Source organism: Pseudorca crassidens, chromosome 11 (genome assembly GCF_039906515.1).
Source record: "Pseudorca crassidens isolate mPseCra1 chromosome 11, mPseCra1.hap1, whole genome shotgun sequence".
Lineage (NCBI taxonomy): Eukaryota > Metazoa > Chordata > Mammalia > Artiodactyla > Delphinidae > Pseudorca > Pseudorca crassidens.
The window spans coordinates 3243095-3261548 of NC_090306.1; the positions used below are offsets into that span (position 1 = coordinate 3243095).

An 18454-nucleotide genomic window follows, 5' to 3' on the forward strand; every position below is an offset into this window, starting at 1 on the left:
GGGGTCACGCAGTGAGTGGAGGCTGACCAGAGAAAGCAGTGCTCGGCTCTCCTAGCTTGTGCCAAATTTTCTGCCTTTTAGAGGCTCAAAACCAGTGTGGGGACAACTTTGGCCTCGGAATGGAACGCCGCAAAGTCAACACGCGATGAGTTTTGACGGGATGTTCTGTAGGGACTGTAATGCTGCATATAACTTGGGGACAAGATTTACTGGATCCGACAGCGGATCTCTTTATGAGATACTGATGCTCGAAGACGGCCGGTAGGCTGCCGAGGGCGGTAGACGGAAAAGGTCGTCAGGCGGGTGTGCAGGACAGGTCCGGGGACGCCCTAAAAGCTTGGGCTGGACTAGGGGAGGGGGCGCACACGCACTTGGTTGGGAAGGGCTGCCGGGCGAGCAAGTGTGGTTCCGGGAAGTCCTCGGGGTTGGGAGGGGGCGGCCCCCATGAAGCGCCCTGGGAGGCCTCCGGGTATGGACCGCTGGGTGAGGGCAGCCTGGGCGCGCGGCGGTTACTGGGGGCTGGGCGGCTCCTCCAACCCAGCTGCGCGTAGCAAGCAGCGCGCAGCAAGCAGTGCGCAGCAACCCGTCCGTAGCAACCCTCCCGCGGCGCCGCCACCGCCCCTAGCAACCCACCCGCGGGGGCGGTGGGGAGCAGCGGGCGCGCGGACCAATGGATGCGGAGCGGCGGGAGCGCGATGGCCAATGGGCGGCGGCGACAGTGCGAAGTGCTGTTGCGGGGCTGGGCCGCTGCGCCAGGCTAGCCCCCAGCGGCCGCCGCGAGGGTGTGGACAAGGTCGCTGCTCTCGGGGCAGCGGGATGGAGGCGTCGCGCCGCTACCCGGCGCCCCGCGGGGACAGGTCAGGAGCGGTGGCGACGAGCGAAGGCTGAAGGGGGCCGTGGCGGTCCGGGCTGGGAGCCGAGGGGAGTGCGGGCGGCTGGGCGGCGGGAGACGAGTGGGGGCGGCGTGCGGGCAGGCGGCCGCCCGCGTCGAGGGCCGGCTCGTGTCCAGTCGCGCCGTCACCCGCGCGGTGGGTCCGGCCTCGTCAGAACGTGTCCGTCAGGGGCTGCTCCGCCTGGGCCGGGGGTGCAGGGTGGTTCCGGGGGCCAGCGGAGCGGCCGTGGTGGTGGCGGCATCCCGCCCCAGGGCCGGTGCTCCGGAGGGGTGAGCGCGGGCCGGGCCGGGCCTGTAGGTTCGGCCGGGATCCCGAAGCGTGGATGCGGGCGGGTGGGGTGGAATCACGGCTTCGCCTGGACCCGAGCCCGTACACGCCGCCCACGCCCGCCTGCTGCCCGGTACCGCCTGGTCGCGGGTCAGCAGCTGAAAACCACTCTAAAGCTTGTCGCCCAGGTGGCCTTGCCGCGGACAAGACCCGTTTTTCTCTTTCATCGGGTTTTATTTACGTGAGAGCAGCGCTCTGTGAAGTTGGTTTACTGCTTTTTTTTTTTTTTCTTTTCCCTGAAGTCAAGAGAAGAAGAATCTGCGTTTCCAGGTATAAATATGGAAGCGCCAGGAGGAGATCCCGTTAAAATTCAGCATCCTCGTTGAATTCGGATGGTGCTCGCTCACTTGTGGGCATTCGGTCAGTCTTAAGTGAGTGAATTTAAGGCAGTAAACTTCCCGGCTACCAGATGTATGGTGTGACTCATGATTTTTGGAAGGAAAAATGGAATTGACTTTGAAATTGAGACCAGGAGGCAAAGAGGTTTTTAAGTTTTTGGACCTGAAGTTTCAATGGATAATTTTAAAGTTTGTCCCTCTTTTTCTTCCCAAAGAAACCTGCTCTTTAATTTTAAAATGGACCTCAAAGGGGAATGTGTGAGTCACCAAGTGTTTCTTCTGCTGTAGGTTCAGTCACTGGTTAACTGACTTGTTGCCGAGAGGGAGTGGAATTAATGTCTCTGACTTTTTTGGCTTCCGGTTGTGTGTTTAGGACGTTTTTGATGAAATACATGGATAGAGTTTTTGGTATTAGTACCTTTCAGTGTGAAGGATAGCATCTGACTTTCAAGTTTCCCGTGACTTTTTTTTTTTTCCTTCTTTGAATGATGAGACCATTTTCCCATGAGGCAGAGTTATTTTCAACAAAGTAGAAAAATTATGAACAAACACTACTTCAGACCTTTTTCCTGTATCTGAAATATTTAGTGGAAATTGGAGATGGAATTTGAAACAGCACTCTCAGATGCTTGCTGAGGTTAGGTGCTTGCATTGTAGATTCCCCTGGAGATGACAGTGGTCGGCTAGTTGCCGGAACTTGAGCCTCTCTGGCCTTCTGTTCCTGATACAGGATTGAAGATGTGATGAGAGAGACTTCTCCGCGTGATGTGACCTTGTGACCCAGGGTTGACTGAGAAAGTCCTAGTGTATGGTTTGTCCATATGCTTTGATTTTTCTTCAGAAATACAAACAGCAGTGATGGCTGGAGGTTATGTCTTGGCCAGGCTTGTTATCCTCTCTCAAGTTCTCTCTTTTTCAAAGGCTTCATCAGATGAACTAATTGTTGGCAGACAGACTTACCCAGTGCTTAAAAATACTTAGATTAACTAATACGTGACTACAGTATGTTTGGCAGATATCAAAAGCTACAGTAAAAGCCTAATAACGTCTAACATGCATGTATTTCTTCAAATATGAAGGCTACATAGAGACCTAGGAAGGAAAGAAGAATCCCTGTAATAAATTTCCTTTCCATGCAGACAGACTCAGACGTTTTTGGAATACTTTTCATTTCTGGCTTCTCTTATTCTTTCCTATGGAAATGCTGCTGTTTTCCCTGCCTTTGTGCCCACTGAAAGAAGAAGTTAACATTTCTTCTTCCCAAGAGGAAAAGTATGCTTGAGTTACTCAGAAGAGGAGCTGAAGCTGCCTTGCTTCTCCGTGTTTGAGGATTTTAGGACTGGAAGGGGCCTTGATAATCCTTAGTTCTATTCAAGAGTAGTTCTCAGTGGAATTGTTAAGGCTTCTTTCCAGCTAAAATTTCCTGTGGTCTGCTTTTACTTCCTCTGAGGCAGTTCACTAGGAAGAAGCTCTTTGTACTAAATCTGTGCTGCCTCATCAGACTTTCTTACTGTTAGTAAAGGCTGCGCCATTTTCCTGTCCCGGTTAGAGCTTGAATCTGCTGATGCCTGAGAAGAGACACACTGTCCACATTGCGATGGCTGTGCTGTCTTTATTAACTCTTAGTACTTGTTATGAGTCTTGGTAATGAGGATTGGCATCTCTGACCCTTTGCTGTAGAACTTCTGTGACAACATTAATGATTATCGTTGTATCACAGAAGTCGCGAGGACCCCTGGGAGGCCACAGTTCTGAAGGGGATTGCATTAGTACTTGAGTTGTTTATCAGGTCCCTTGCTGTTTTACCACAAGGCATTGTGGCGAGGGGGAAGCGCTGGAGGCTTCCACTGGGTTCCTGAGCTCTCGTCCCAGCTTTTCCACTGTCCAGCAGTGCGATGTTGAAGCACTCATCTACTTCTTTGGCTTCAGTTTTCTCCTCTGGAATAATAGGGCTTCTTCAGATTCCCTCCATGATTTATACTGAATTAATAAAATAACATATTTTTAACTGCACATAGCTCAGATGTCAAAAGGTACAAAATGATATTCAGTGGAAAGTATGTCTTTTCTCATTGTCTTTGTGTCACTTAGTTCGTTCGTTGGCAGGTTTCTTAGGGGGATCTTCCAAAGGTATTCTGTATATTAAGTAATCTCTTCATTTTCCTTTCCTCTTCTTAAAACGTGATGATTTTGAGGGCTTCCCTGGTGGCGCAGTGGTTGAGAGTCCGCCTGCCGACGCAGGGGACACGGGTTCGTGCCCCGGTCCGGGAAGATCCCACATGCCGCGGAGCGGCTGGGCCTGTGAGCCATGGCCGCTGAGCCTGCGCTCCGCAATGGGAGAGGCCACAACAGTGAGAGGCCCGCGTACCGGGAAAAAAAAAAGTGATGATTTTGAGTTTTAGGGTAGAATACGATAATCTAAACTCTGATATCTGCATTCGTCATGGCAAGATATATTTTTAGACTGTGAACTATAGTTCCTTCAGGTTTTTTTTCCTGTGATAATTAATGTGTAGAAAATAAGCCTTGTAGGAAGAAAACAAGAATTATTTTTCAGCCAACCTTCCTGAAAAATAAATCATTGCTTCTTAGATTTGCTGGAAGAAATGTCAATAAATATATAGTTTGCCTTTGATTTTAGGTTTTAGAATGAAGCAAGTTTATAGAGGGTTGACTTGTTTTCCAATTGAACTTCAGTGTAATTTTGTTACGGCAATTTGATATGTCATATAAGCCAGGGGCAAAGTAGAAGGAGATGTTTTGACTGAGTGCAGTTGGCAAGCTGTGCTTTTAAAAAGGGAGCTCTGTCAAGATGAAACGATCAATAATGATGGCTTACATTTGTGTATCCTTCGCAGTGTTCTTAGAGCTTTCATGTACATGATCTCTTTTGAGCTTCACAACTCTGAAGAGAGCACGGCCCCTGTCGTTATCTTTGTTTTATAGATAGGGAAATTAAGGCTGGGAAAGGGTGTGATATAGCTAAGTTACAAGACAAGTAAATGATGTAATCAAAACTAAAATCTAGAAGTAAAACTGGGCTTTTGACTTCTAGTCTCCTCTCTTCTTTTTCTCAATTATTATCAAAATATGTTCCAGATATTTCTGGATGCCATTTGTGCACATAAATGACAGCAACTGATACTGATTATATCCTAGTAATTATTTTTAGGGCAAACAGTTGAAGAAATTGGACATTTTAGCAAAGTACAAATGAGTATTAATTTCATCCAATGGAATGGGAGTGGAAATATTTATTTGGTGTTGTTAGGCAAAAAAGTGTACTTTCATCTTTACACAAGAGAGAAGGGAAATAAGTAACATTACTGGAGAGAAACTATAACCCCTGAGGAAAGGAGAATCCAGCAAAAGGTGGAGTGCACTGTGATTCTGAGTAATGTCCTTTTTTAAATCTATAAAGAATAAATGGGGGGACTTCCCTGGTGGTTCGGTGGTTAAAAATCCACCTGCTAATGCAGGGGACATGGGTTTGAGCCCTGGTCCGGGAAGATCCCACGTGCCGCGGAACAACTAAGCCCGTGTGCCACAACTACTGAGCCCACGTGCCACAACTACTGAGCCCACGTGCCACAACTACTGAGCCCACGTGCCACAACTACTGAGCCCGCACGCCTAGAGCCTGCAACAAGAGAAGCCACCGCCGTGAGAAGCCTGCGCACTGCAACGAAGAGTAGCCCTCACTCGCTGCAACTAGAGAAAGCCCATGCGCAGCAACGAAGACCCAACACAGCCAAAAAGAAAAAAAAAAGAATAAATGGGTTCTTGAACTTCTGGATCAAGTCATTCATTTTAAATAACCTTTCTGTTTGGCTCGCTTAAAAGAATGCTTTTTGCTTTTGCTCCGTGGGACATGCAAAATGGAGAGGGCTTCATGTAAAGCAGTTTTCCTTGCTGCATTCTCTGGGGCCAAATGAATCATCTGATCGGTTGCCAAGTTTTCCTTCTCATTGCCTCTCTCTCCCCAAGCAATTCTCCCTTCTCTCTGATTGTCTCTACTGAATGGGCTTCTTCGGAAATGGATCTTCATTCTCTAGCTTCAATTAAGTTAGCTCCAGATTGTGGCAGTCATTCAAGTAGAAGACAGCTGAGCCTAGAATATTAACAATTCTCTGCTGATGCGGGAGGTTAGATTTCTAAGGAGTCTTTCTGGCAGTTCTAATTGATCTTTATGTGCCTTTTCCCAGAAGCAATGTTTTGTTCCAGCCAGATGTGCTCTTAAGTCTCAGTGCATGTGAAAATATGGCCTCCTATATTGACATTTGGGATTTGGACAAGGTGAATCTATTTGTCAGTTGACTTAGAGAAAATTCCTTTATTCATAGCTATTGACCCAACTACCTGACACTGTAATCAGTTCAGACACAATGAAATCTGATGACTCTTTTCCAATAGTATTTATACTGTAATCAACTGCTCCCAAGGGCTTCTTCAAAATCCATTCACTAGCTTCGAAATTCTGCTGCCTAAAAATACCAGTGTGTGTGGGGGGGAATACCAGTGAACTGGCATTTTGACTGAAAAGATTCTTGGTAGACTTACTGAAATACCATAATAATGAAATCCCAGACTCTCTGCTGACCATTTGAATATTTGTGGTCCAGAGGTGCAGGTCTGCAGGCTGAGGCGGGTGGCACTGGGACTTGTGGTTGAATTCTAGCTCTTCCACTCATCTGCTGTCTGACCTTGAGCAGATAGCTCCCGCTCTGAGTTTGATACCTGTGAAATGGGATTGTAGGTTTATTGTGAGAATTAGATGAGACGGTATGTAGAGTTTTTAATGTAGTTTCTGGCACGCAGTAGTTCTTTACTAAATGGAACTGTACTGCACCTGGCAATGTGACAACGTATTAATGTTTCAATATCAATAAAAATTCAAAATTTTGAAGATTTATTTAATACAAGGAGAAATCTAGAAATGTTTAGGTTTCCAGCATTAGAAAGGCTATGAAGAAGTTTTAAAGAGGTGGTAATATCATGGTGAAATTATTTAAAGTCCTGTCAGTGAAGACAAGATTAAGGTAATACATTTGTTTGTAGGCTTAAAAAAGTTGTAATGTAGGGACTTCCCTGGCGGTGCAGTGGTTAAGACTCTGCGCTTTCACAGCAGGGGACACGGGTTGGATCCTTGGTCAGGGAACTAAGATCCTGCATGCCATGTGGTGTGGCTAAAAAAAAAAAAAAAAAAAAAAAAGTTGTAGAGCAAAAATCTTATTGATAGCAGTCGTTGCATTTATTGAGTGCTTATATGGGCTAAATCTCATTTAATCTTCACAGTAACTTTCTGATTTAGTGCTCAGTTATCCTCATTTTGTAGATGAGGTTAAGTTGTGTTAGAAACCACTCTAACCACAGACCCGTGCTTCCCTAAATGGGAAATTTGACCCTTTCGTTTGGTCTGCGCCAGGGGTCAGCAAACCTATCCTGTAAGGAACCAAATGATAAATATTTTGTCCTTTGTGGGCCATACGGGCTCTGTCCCAGCTACTCAGCTTTGCTGTTCTAGGGTAAAAGCAGCTGTAGGGAATACATAAAGGAATGTGCAGTAAATGAAAGGGTGTGGCTGTTTCAGAAAGGCTTTAGCTATAGACAGTAAAATTGAATTTGATATAACTTGTGCATGTCATAAAATATTATTATTCTGATTTTTTTTTTAACCTTTTAAAAATGAAAAAAACATTCTTAGCTTACGGGCAATACGGACATAAGCAGTGGGCCGAATCTGGCCCAGAGGCTGTAGTTTGCAGACCCCTGTGCTGAGTCACAAGATAAGGATGTTTCTTCCTGGACAGTCATATTTATTCATATTATGAATATTATTATAAGACAGAAGTGGGGTTTTTGTTAAAATAGAGCCAGTAATAATGTAATGTAGAATGCAAAGTTAAATTAATTTTCAGGGTAAAACTTGAGGTTCTAAAGATAGAGTATTGTAGATGGTTTCTTTGGGCTATACTTCCCCTACTTTCCCTATGAAATCACTCTCTTTGGCTGTTAGAGGCACTTTGATGGAAATATTGCCTGAACAAAGCGACATAAACATCAGTGTGCCAATAATAGATTATTAGATATAAAATTAGACTTTAAAGGCTATTTATATGTCCATAAGTTGGAGGGAAGTAATGACTAGTGACTGGTTCTGTGAAATCACAAAAGTAAAACGTGGGGGATGGAAAGCTTTCCTGTTTCACTACTCTTGTCTCTGATTACAGCTGCTGTTGTAATTACTAATTATAATTATAAATGTATAATTACTCATACTCTTTTACTCTCAAAAATGTCTGGTTTGGAAAAGAAGGGTTTTTTGATACCCTACCTTTGAGGCGACTTGTTGACAGTTTGTGTATATCCTGGAGTTCTGTGCCTGTGGACATCACACACATCTTTTTTTTTTTCCCCCACTTGGAAAAATATAATCTTTATATACTGAAAATACAGTATATATTACTGTACCTTATTTTTAATAGCTATATTGAGGTATAATTTACATACTGAAAAATACACCCATTTTAAGTATGCAATTCAGTAGTTCTTAGCGTGTTTGCAGAGTTTTGCAACTATTACCAAAATCTAATCTTAGAACATTCCCATCATACACCCCCACCAAAGAAACCTGCCCATTTACAGCCATTCCCTTGTCCCCTCCCCTACTCCTAGCCCAAGACAGCCACTAATGTACTTTCTGCCTCTACGGATTTGCCTCCTCTGGACATTTCATCTAAGTGGAATTGTACGATACGTGGTATTTTGTGACTGGATTCTGTGACTGTGACTTAGCAAAATGTTTCTGCGGTTCATTCATGCTATCATGTGCTGCATATATCAGTACTTCATTCCTTTTTATTGCTGAATAATATTCTCTTGTATGGCTACGCCACGTTTTGTTTATCCATTCAGTTAATTGATGGGCATTTGAGTTGTTTCCACTTTTTGGCTATACCGAGTAATACTGCTATATGACCACTCGTGTCCAGGTCTTTGTGAGAACATGTATTCTCACTTCTCTTGCGTATACATCCAAGTAGGGCTGTCGGGTCATGTGGTGACTGTTGTACAGCTTGAGGAACTATCAGACTGCTTTCCAGAATGGCTGCGGCAGTTTATGGGACCACCACCAAGTTTCTCTGCATCCTCACCAATGCTTGTTATCATCTGTCTTTTTCATTATTGTTGTCCTAGTGGATGTGAAATAGCATCTCATTGTGGTTTTGATTTGTTTCCCTAACGATGAATAATATGAAGGGTTTTTAAAATTATTTATTTATTTATTTTTGTTGCGTTGGGTCTTCGTGGCTGCGCAGGCTTTCTCGTTGCGGCGAGTGGAGGCTACTCTTCCTTGCTGTGCGCGGGCTTCTCATTGCGGCGGCTTCTCCTGCTGCAGGGCTTGGGCTCTAGGTGTGCGGGCCGCAGTAGTTGTGGCAGGCGGGCTCAGTAGTGGCTCGCGGGCTCTAGAGCGCAGGCTCAGTAGTTGTTGCGCACGGGCTCCGTGGCTTGTGGGATCTTCCCGGACCAGGGCTCGGACCCGTGTCCCCTGCATTGTCAGGCGGATTCTTAACCACTGCACCACCAGGGAAGTCCCTATGAAGCATTTTTTTCATGTGTTTATTGGTCACTCCTATATCTTTAGAGAAATGTTTATTCATTTACTTCGCCAGTTTTAATTGGGTTATTTGTCTTTTTATTACTTAATTGTAAGAGTTGTATATATATTCTGGATGCAAGTGCCTATCAGATAAACGTTTTGCAAACATTCTCTCATCTATAGATAGTATTTTCAATTGCTGATAGTGTCATTTGACATGTGGATATTTTTTATTTTGATGTACACGTAGTCCAATTAGTTAATTTTTCTCTTTATTCCTTTTGCTTTTGGTGTCGTGTCTAAGACGTCAGTGCCTAGCCCAAGCCTACAAAGATTTACTCCTGTGTTCTAAGGGTTTCAAAGTTGTAGCTCTTATATTTAGGTCTTTGATCCATTTTGAGTTAATTTTTATGTATGCTGTGAGGTAGAGGTCCAGATTCATCCTTCTACATGTGGATATCCAGTTGCCCTAGGACCGTTTGTTGAAAAACTGTTGAGCCTTTTTTTTTTTAGTAAACATTTTTTATTCATTTTAATTAGATTTTAAGCTGCTTCTCTCTTTGGAGGCTTTTAAAAAGAAAACCAAATTAGGTCCACTTCAATGTCCAGCGATTTTCTTTTATGAAACTTGTATGATGCCAGCAGGTCATATCTTAACTCCGCAATAATATCTATCTTGATTTTCTGTTCTGCAGCTTTCTTTTGAATATGTTCTCTAGTGAGGATTTGTGTAAAGAATATACTGCTGTTCTTGCCATTTCCAAAGCAGTCTTCAGAAAGGCCATATCTGTCCCTTTATTATTTTTGGTCCCAAAGGGAGGATTCATAATTACTGTATCGAATGACTTGGACATTCTGTTAGATAATGAGCACACATCACACTGAACCATGTCAACATTTGTTAACTCAGGCTCTTCTACATTCCTGTTAAATATTTCCAGTGCATCTTCAGCTATGTCAAATCCAACACACAACCCTGCTCCCAGCATTGCAGTTCCGATGCTAAGCACTCCACAGCCACATCCTAGATCTGCAACCACTTTATTTTCAGTGTCATCATGTGTGTTATGAATTGTATAGAGCATACATGCTGCAGTGTGCGGCCTGGTTGGATGCTGTTCTAGAAGGAGCTTGGACTTTTCGAATCCATCCACTTGTTGCAGGTGACTGTCTAGTTCCCTAAGCCTTAATTTCTGCATGTTTTAAAAAGTGTGCGTTGGCAGGGTTTAACAGCGCTGGATCTGCAGAGGAACCTGCTTCACCTGGATCTCCCCTCCAACTCTGATCCCCTGCCCCTTTTTTCAGCGCTGCGGGCTGAGGGCCAGCCTGGGAACGCAGGGCGCGAAAAGTACACCCGGCTCAGGCGGTTCTCGTTCTCCTCCCCGCGCCAGCGGTGGGCAGAGTCCTCGGCCAGCCTTCGACCCTCCTCCAGGGTACCCCGGGCCGAGATTGGACTGGAGTCGCTGAGGGCTCCTCACTCCGCGTCTCTGCCTGAGCCTTTTTTTTTTTTTTTTTTTTTTTTTCCGGTACGCGGGCCTCTCACTGTTGTGGCCTCTCCGGTTGCAGAGCACAGGTTCCGGGCACGCAGGCTCAGCGGTGGCCATGGCTCACGGGCCCAGCCGCTCCGCGGCATGTGGGATCTTCCCGGACCGGGGCACGAACCCGCGTCCCCGGCATCGGCAGGTGGACTCCCAACCACTGCGCCACCAGGGAAGCCCTGCCTGAGCAGGGTGTCAGGCAGGTGTCGTAGATTGCTTTACAACTCAGTACTTTAGATTCACCTTATTCTTTTTAATGACCACAAAGTATCATTTTTCATAAATGTATCTTATTAATTGCTCACCTGTTGACAGACATGAATATCATGTTCAGTTTTTTCCTTTTGAAAACAGACAGTAATGCTTGTTATATGTATCTTTGTTGTTACATGTATCTTTGTATGTTTGGCCGAGTATTTTGTAAATTTAGTATGTTTGGAGATGCAGAGTTTAAATTTTGGTTAAGGCTGCTAAATTTCCCTCCAAAAAGGTTATAAAGTTTTTCTTTAACAGATGATGAATGCCCATTTTGAAGTGGAGCAATTGTCCATTCTTGTTGCTCCGTCCCTTGTATGTACAAAATTAGTGCAAGGTAGGCGCCTAGTAAATATTTACAGGTGATAAAGATGAGTGTAAAACGTAGGGGCTATTTGCAATTTGGATCAGAGTCAATTTAAGCTGATCACGTAAGGCAAGAATATACAGTTGACCCTTGAACAACATGGGTTTGAACTGAGTGGGTCCACTTACTTGCAGACTTTTTTTCAATAAATATGTACTGCAATACTACACGATCTGTGGTTGGTTGGTCAGTTGAATCCTAGGATGGGGAACCTCAGATACAGAGGGCCGGCTGTAAGGTTGTAGTCAGATTTGGGACTGATTTTTGACTTGAGGAGGTTCGACACCCCTAACCCTCACATCCTTCAAGGGTCAAAGCAGTATTCAACAGCTAACAGCAAATTGATGTATCAAAGTAGGAACAATGGTAGCCAAGATTATGTAGCAAACAGAGCATCATTCTTTGTAGATGAAACAAAGCTTATTGTTTGTTGAGTCCAAGATTTTCTGGCAATTGTAATAGGGAGTTGCCACAAAAACTTTATCGGAAGTATATAATAAAATAAATTTTGATTGACAAGTGCAAGAGATCTGGTTAGAAAAATATAGTTGAATGTGTAATGGGACGATATGCCACCTTGGAGGTGCTACAATTATTAATCATTTGGCTCTCAAATGCATTTTGATAAAGAAATGAACAGTGCAGTGAGTTCAAATTTGAGGATGTGTTTAAAAATCATTGCTGCCAGCTTTTGTCATATAGAATAATGATCTCAGACTGACTATTTCTGGCCAGCAAACAGACTAAAGGTCTGTTATATGATATAACCAATACTACAGTATAGTTTGAAACTTTGTCCCAATGAAACGCATAACTGACAGAGGAAAATAAATGAGAAAACAAAAGAACAGAGCAGAAGGCTCTATCATCCCAGCAACTGGATTGATTGTGCCTCTAAGAGATTTACCTTTCTGATAGTAGACTACGGTACGTGTTCAGCCAGTAGTGTAGGTTCTATTTTATTAAATCTGTGAAAGGTTCATTTGAGGCTTAAAACTAAAAAACAGTAACAGTTTTTTCCTTTAAAAAAATCATTTTAGGCTTACAGTAACCACTGTTGAAATTATTTCTCATAATTAGGCAAGGTAACGGGTTATTCTTTAAAATTTTATTAATTATTTTCCATAGTCATACAGCTATAAAATGGGGATGATAATATCTTTTACCTACTTCAAAGTCAAATCAAGGGATGATTAGTTAGAGTATTTCATTAAGTCATAAGTAAGAGGAATGTTTTTCATGTACCTTTAAAATTCATTCATCACGGGACTTCTCTGGTGATGCAGTGGTTAAGAATCTGCCTGCCAGTGCTGGGAACACGGGTTTGAGCCCTGGTCCAGGAAGATCTCACATACCATGGAGCAACTAAGCCCGTGCACCACAACTACTGAGCCTGCGCTCTAGAGCCCGTGAGCCACAACTGCTGAGCCCGTGTGCCACAGCTACTGAAGCCTGTGCACCTAGAGCCTGTGCTCCACAACAGGAGAAGCCACCACAATGAGAAGCCCACGCACTGCAATGCAGAGAAGCCCCCGCTCGCCGCAGCTTGAGAAAGCACGCGCGCAGCAACGAAGACCCAATGCAGCCAAAAATAAATAATAAGTAAATAATTTATAAAGTTCATCCATCAGACATTTATTTTACATCCTCCACATTCTAGGCACCACACGCCCTTAGTAATGTTGGTGACATTAGAAAGTGCTGAGGTTTGTAAGTTTCTTTGGTAATTTTGCTTTTCTTTTGAGTATTAGAAGTGTTTTAATATTTATTTATTTGGCTGCACCGGGTCTAAGTTGCAGCACGTGGGATCTTTAGTTGCGGCATGTGGGATCTAGTTCCCTGACCAGGAATCGAACCCAGGCTCCCTGCATTGGGAGCGCAGAGTCTTAGCTACTGGACCACCAGGGAAGTTCTTGTAACTAGTTTCTGAGACTGAAAAGTATCATTTGTCATGTTGTGAAGCAATATTATAGTCAGCGAAAGAAGTGTTCACTCAAGCTGCTGTTAGGAAAGCCATGGGCTGCGCACAGCCTTCATCTGGCAAGTCTTTTCCTGCTGCACTCCTGGTAGGATTAGTGTTGACTTCCTGCAGAACCACAGAAGAAGCCTGTTCAGCTCCCCGCATCAGGGGCCAGATTGCAGCTAGGTGCTGGTTACAGCATCCCTATTATCTGGCACAGTGTAGGATACAGCAAGAAGTACTCCTTGACTGTAGAGCAGCAATGAATGTTGTTATTGGCAGCTAGAAAAATTTATTTATTTTTTGCAGGCTGAGAGAACTTGACAGGAATGTTAAAAGTGTAGGATAATCGTGGAATCTAGCAGGTCACTGATACATTACTAAATGCTTCAAATTGTTTGGCAGCATGGTCTGTTAGGTACAGCTGTGGACCGGCAATCGAATGAGTAATGTTTTAAGGTAGGCTCTGAGTTTCTCACATATTTGATCTTGGGCACATTTCTTTATTGTTTCATATCATCCGCCTTCCTTAGAAATACTGCATATGTAATTTAGGTGCTAGAATAAAGGACGTGTGGATTTTAAGTGTACTCAGTACATGACTGTGAAATAGACGTCTAGCAAAATGTCTGTTTTCTTTTTTCCTCTAATTTCTTATTTTGAAAAAATTTAAATACTCTGGAAAGTTGCAAGAAAAGTACAGTTGATAACCTGTGCCCTTCACGTAGATTCATTGCCTTTTAAAAAAATTAATTATTAATTTTTGGCTGCATTAGGTCTTTGTTGCTGTGCGCGGGCTTTCTCTAGTTGTGGTGAGCAGGGGCTACTCTTCGTTGCGGTGCGCGGGCTTCTCATGGCGATGGCTTCTCTTGTTGCGGTGCACGGGCTCTAGGCGCGCGGGCTTCAGTAGTTGTGGCACGTGGGCTCAGTAGTTGTGGCGCACGGGCTTAGTTGCTCCGCGGCATGTGGGATCTTCCCGGGCCAGGGCTTGAACCCGTGTCCCCTGCATTGGCAGGCGGATCCTTAACCACTGCACCACCAGGGAAGTCCCATGAAGACTTACTCTTATGTTTTCTTCTAAGTTTTATAGTTGTAGCTCTTACGTTTTGGTCTTTGATCCATTTTGAGCTTGGTGCCCATAAACAAAGTTGGGCAGGTCGAGCACGTTCTCGGAAACTTCTCTGTGTGTATTCTGCAGCAGAGCCTTGTGGGTATCTTCAGTTTAGATTGTGGCTAATCAGCAACTGGAGAGCAGTCCAAGAGAATGGTGTTCTGTGGGCATTCCCATGGGCCACACTTGTGTGATAGATCTGTGTTCCTCAAAGATACATGTTTAAGGTTTTTCCTGTACCAATTAAACAGGAAATTTTCTATGAGAAAAATGGGAGGAAAAACAGTAATTTCATTTCTTTTACTCTATAGGACTGCTTTTTGTTTTGTGTGGATTTACTAACCAGGCTTGTTTAGGCTTGCTATTCAACAACTTCGTTTCAAATGAAGGAAAGACACTATTAGAGGAAAAAATGCAAGTTTAGTAAGATCATATTCCAGTCTGACTAGAAATGCTAGTTCAGATTTATTATAAGTACATAAAATATCTTTATTATTTCTGCTAAGTTATAATTTAAAACTAGAGCACAGAGAAAGTGTAACTTTTGATCTAGAGGAGGTACCTAAGTGCAACAGTTATATAGCATCTTTTTAGTGCCTCTTCTGTTCCGGTCAGATGCTTTGATTGTACCACCCTGTTTATGTAAACTGTTCATCTTGCCCAGGCTTGATGAAAGGAATTAGTGGTGTCAGGATAAGGCATTAAAGACACACCTGTTTTCTTCACTGTTAGAGGTCTTAAGAGAAATGTTTGAGAACTTCAGTTGTGTTTCAGATTTTAGAGTTATTGAAGAGGTTTTAGCATTTTAAGGGGGGATAGAATGATTTTTTTTTCCATGCTAGAGGGTCTCACAGTTCTGGTTTAGTGAAGAGGACCAAGTGAGTTGGAGGAAAAGCAGATTCATAGCAGTAGCTGTTGAAAATACTAATCCATTACAGTGAGTTTACTTTTTGTCTTAGTTATTTTATGTAGGACTTTTTCAAGTGTATACTAATGTTCACTGGATACTAATAATCTATCACTGTATACATAAAGCTTGGTTTAAAAATACGTGAATGAGGATTAAAAACAGTAAGTAAATCCGGAGCATATCTAGATAGGGGCCCACAAAGTCGAGGCGAAACATAACATATCTGATATTTTTGTCGTTTGTCACTCTTTTAAATTAGGGAGAAAAACGAGAAGATTTATTTAACACTCAATGTTGTTGTTGCTATTCTTTTTTTAAAAAATTTATTATTTATTTTACTTTTGGCTGCGTTGGGTCTTTGTTGCTGCACGTGAGCTTTTCTCTAGTTATGGCAAGTGGGGGCTACTCTTCATTGCGGTGCGTGGGCTTCTCATTGCAGTGGCTTCTCTTGTTGAGGAGCATGGGCTGTAGGCACGCAGGCTTCAGTAGTTGTGAAACGCGGGCTCAGTAGTTGTGGCTCATGGGCTCTAGAGCGCAGCCTCAGTAGTTGTGGCACATGGGCTTAGTTGCTCTGTGACGTGTGGGATCTTCCTGGACCAGGGCTTGAACCCGTGTCCCCTGCATTGGCTGGTGGATTCTTAACCACTGCGCCACCAGGGAAGCCCATGTTGTTGTTATTCTAAAACGTAAAGGTTATAAAGGAATTAATAGAGGGGACTGTCAGAGAACCAGAATGCACCTCCACATCTATATCTAAGGGGTTATTAAATCTGCTTACACGTTAGTAGTCAGGAAGAGCCTTGGACGTCGTATACAAATTCCAGGTTGCAATGCATTATTAAAATGCATAAAACCTCTAAAATGTAGGAATGTGGTGGTTAACCGTTAAACGAAAGTGCTTTGGGGTGTTTACCACAAATGCTGGAAAGCCATTCTTCCCTTTGTAGCCATGGAATTTGTCTTATTAAATAAGATTTTGTATTTATAGTTTTTTTCTGGCAATCAACTCCTAGTAAAAAATTTATAGTACAAATAATTGAGAACCACTTCTGCCTTGTTTTATACTTTACTGTTTCTAAGAATGAAGAGTCACAAAATCTTAAATTAGGAAATTGTCAGAAATAGAAAAGACTTTAGAGAGAGCTTAAAGACATTCAGAAGGGTTTGGTTTATCAGTTGAAGACAGTCATTTGATTCCATTTTTGTGGACTTCCGTCAGTCAAGCAAATCTGTCTCCTGACGGTATTAAATCTTGTCTGTTCATCCGTACTTGCAGTCTACTGTGATGACTGGCATAGAGTTTTGTATTGTTTTGTTTTGTTTTTGGCTAGGCCACGCAGCTTGCGGGATCTTAGTTCCCCAACCAGGGATCGAACACGGCCCCCCCCGCCCCCCCATCAGTGGAAGTGTGGAGTCCTAACCACTGGACCACCAGGGAATTCCCTGGCATAGTGTTTTATTAATTCTTTTATTGAAGAGGAAGTTAAATGACTTGCTAGATCTAAAGGAAGTCAGTGGCCTTAGTAAGATGCTATAGACTATCTAACTTTCTGTCTCCTAGAGCTAGCTTCAAAAAAGAAGTAGAATATATTTGATTTTTAGGTGTAATTTAGACTTTGCAAAGGGACCAGGATTAGTGTCTGCTTCTGCATGGCTCTCCAGGTCTGTTTCTTTATCTTCAAAGTGTGAAAGATAATAGTACCTAATTCATAGGACTGTTTTGAGGAATAAATAAAATAATACATTAAAAATACTTAGCACTGGGACTTCCCTGGTGGCGCAGTGGATAAGAATCCACCTGCCAATGCAGGGGACATGGGTTCGAGCCCTGGTCCGGGAAGATCCCACATGCCGCGGAGCCACTAAGCCCGTGTGCCACAACTACTGAAGCCCGCGTGCCTAGAGCCAGTGCTCTGCAACAAGAGAAGCCACTGCAATGAGAAGCCTGCACACTACAATGAAGAGTAGCCCGTGCTCGCCGTAGCTAGAGAAAGCCCGTGCACAGCAACAAAGACCCAACGCAGCCAAAAATAAATAAATAAATAAATAATTAAAAAAAAAAAACATATACTGAAAACTCATTATATTCCAGACACAGTGCTAAGTATTTTTTTTTTTTTTAATCAGTGATAATTCTGTCTTACCTTTGGTCAAACCATATAACCTCCCTGGACTAACTACTAGTCCTTATCTATGAAATGAAAGATTGAGGCTAGATAGTGCTGAATTCCCTTCAGCATTATTTCTGAAAATGCAAGACTGTAATGTCCCTATTTAACTACACTTTATTAAGTAATTAATAAATATGAAAAATTGCTTAAACTCACTATATTAAGTAATTAATAAACATGAAAAATTATTTAGAAATTGTTTAAAGTCATCAAAACCATAAATTAAATCAAGAGGCCAATTTACCTATCAAATTAGCAAATGTTTTTAACTTTTAATATTCCTTTTTTATTGAAGTATAGTTGATTTACAATATTATATTAGTTATTACAAGATAATGACTATAATTCCCTGTGCTATACAATATATCCTTGTTGCTTATATCTTTTTTAAATAATTTAATTTATTTATTTATGTAGCAGGTTCTTATTAGTCATCAGTTTTATACACATCAGTGTATACATGTCAATCCCAATCACCCGATTCAGCACACCACCATCCCCACCCCCCACCGCTTTCCCCCCTTGCTGTCCATACGTTGTTCTCTACATCTGTGTCTCAACTTCTGCCCTGCAAACCGGTTCATCTGTACTATTTTTCTAGGTTCCACATACATGCGTTAATATACGATATTTGCTTTTCTCTTTCTGACTTCACTCTGTATGACAGTCTCTAGATCCATCCACGTCTCAACAAATGACTCAATTTTATTCCTTTTTATGGCTAATATTCCACTGTATATATGTACCACAACTTCTTTATTCGTCTGTCGATGGGCATTTAGGTTGCTTCCATGACCTGGCTATTGTAAATAGTGCTGCAGTGAACATTGGGGTGCGTGTGTCTTTTTGAATTATGGTTTTCTCTGGGTATATACCCAGTAGTGGGATTGCTGGGTCATATGTTAATTCTATTTTTAGTTTTTTAAGGAACCTCCATACTGTTCTCCATAGTGGCTGTATCAGTTTACATTCCCACCAACAGTG

The 18454-nt window shown here is 42.9% G+C and overlaps 1 protein-coding gene and 1 pseudogene across 5 annotated transcripts in view; one reads left to right on the top strand and one right to left on the bottom strand.

The window, feature by feature from the left end:
* The window catches only part of TULP3 (TUB like protein 3), a 51344-nt gene that overhangs the window by 7925 nt on the left and 24965 nt on the right, over positions 1–18454 (top strand). Inside the window, exons 1-2 of one of the 5 annotated variants that reach the window (XM_067756132.1) lie at positions 671–857; positions 1463–1490. The exons of 1 other annotated variant lie outside the window; for it this stretch is intronic. In XM_067756132.1, the coding sequence (XP_067612233.1) occupies positions 671–857; positions 1463–1490 (215 nt within the window). Of the gene's footprint in view, positions 1–670; positions 858–1462; positions 1592–18454 lie in introns of those variants that run through there. 3 more of the 5 variants (XM_067756134.1, XM_067756135.1, XM_067756133.1) reach the window with 3 other exon arrangements.
* Positions 9659–10426, bottom strand: LOC137201497 (rRNA N6-adenosine-methyltransferase METTL5 pseudogene; annotated as a pseudogene).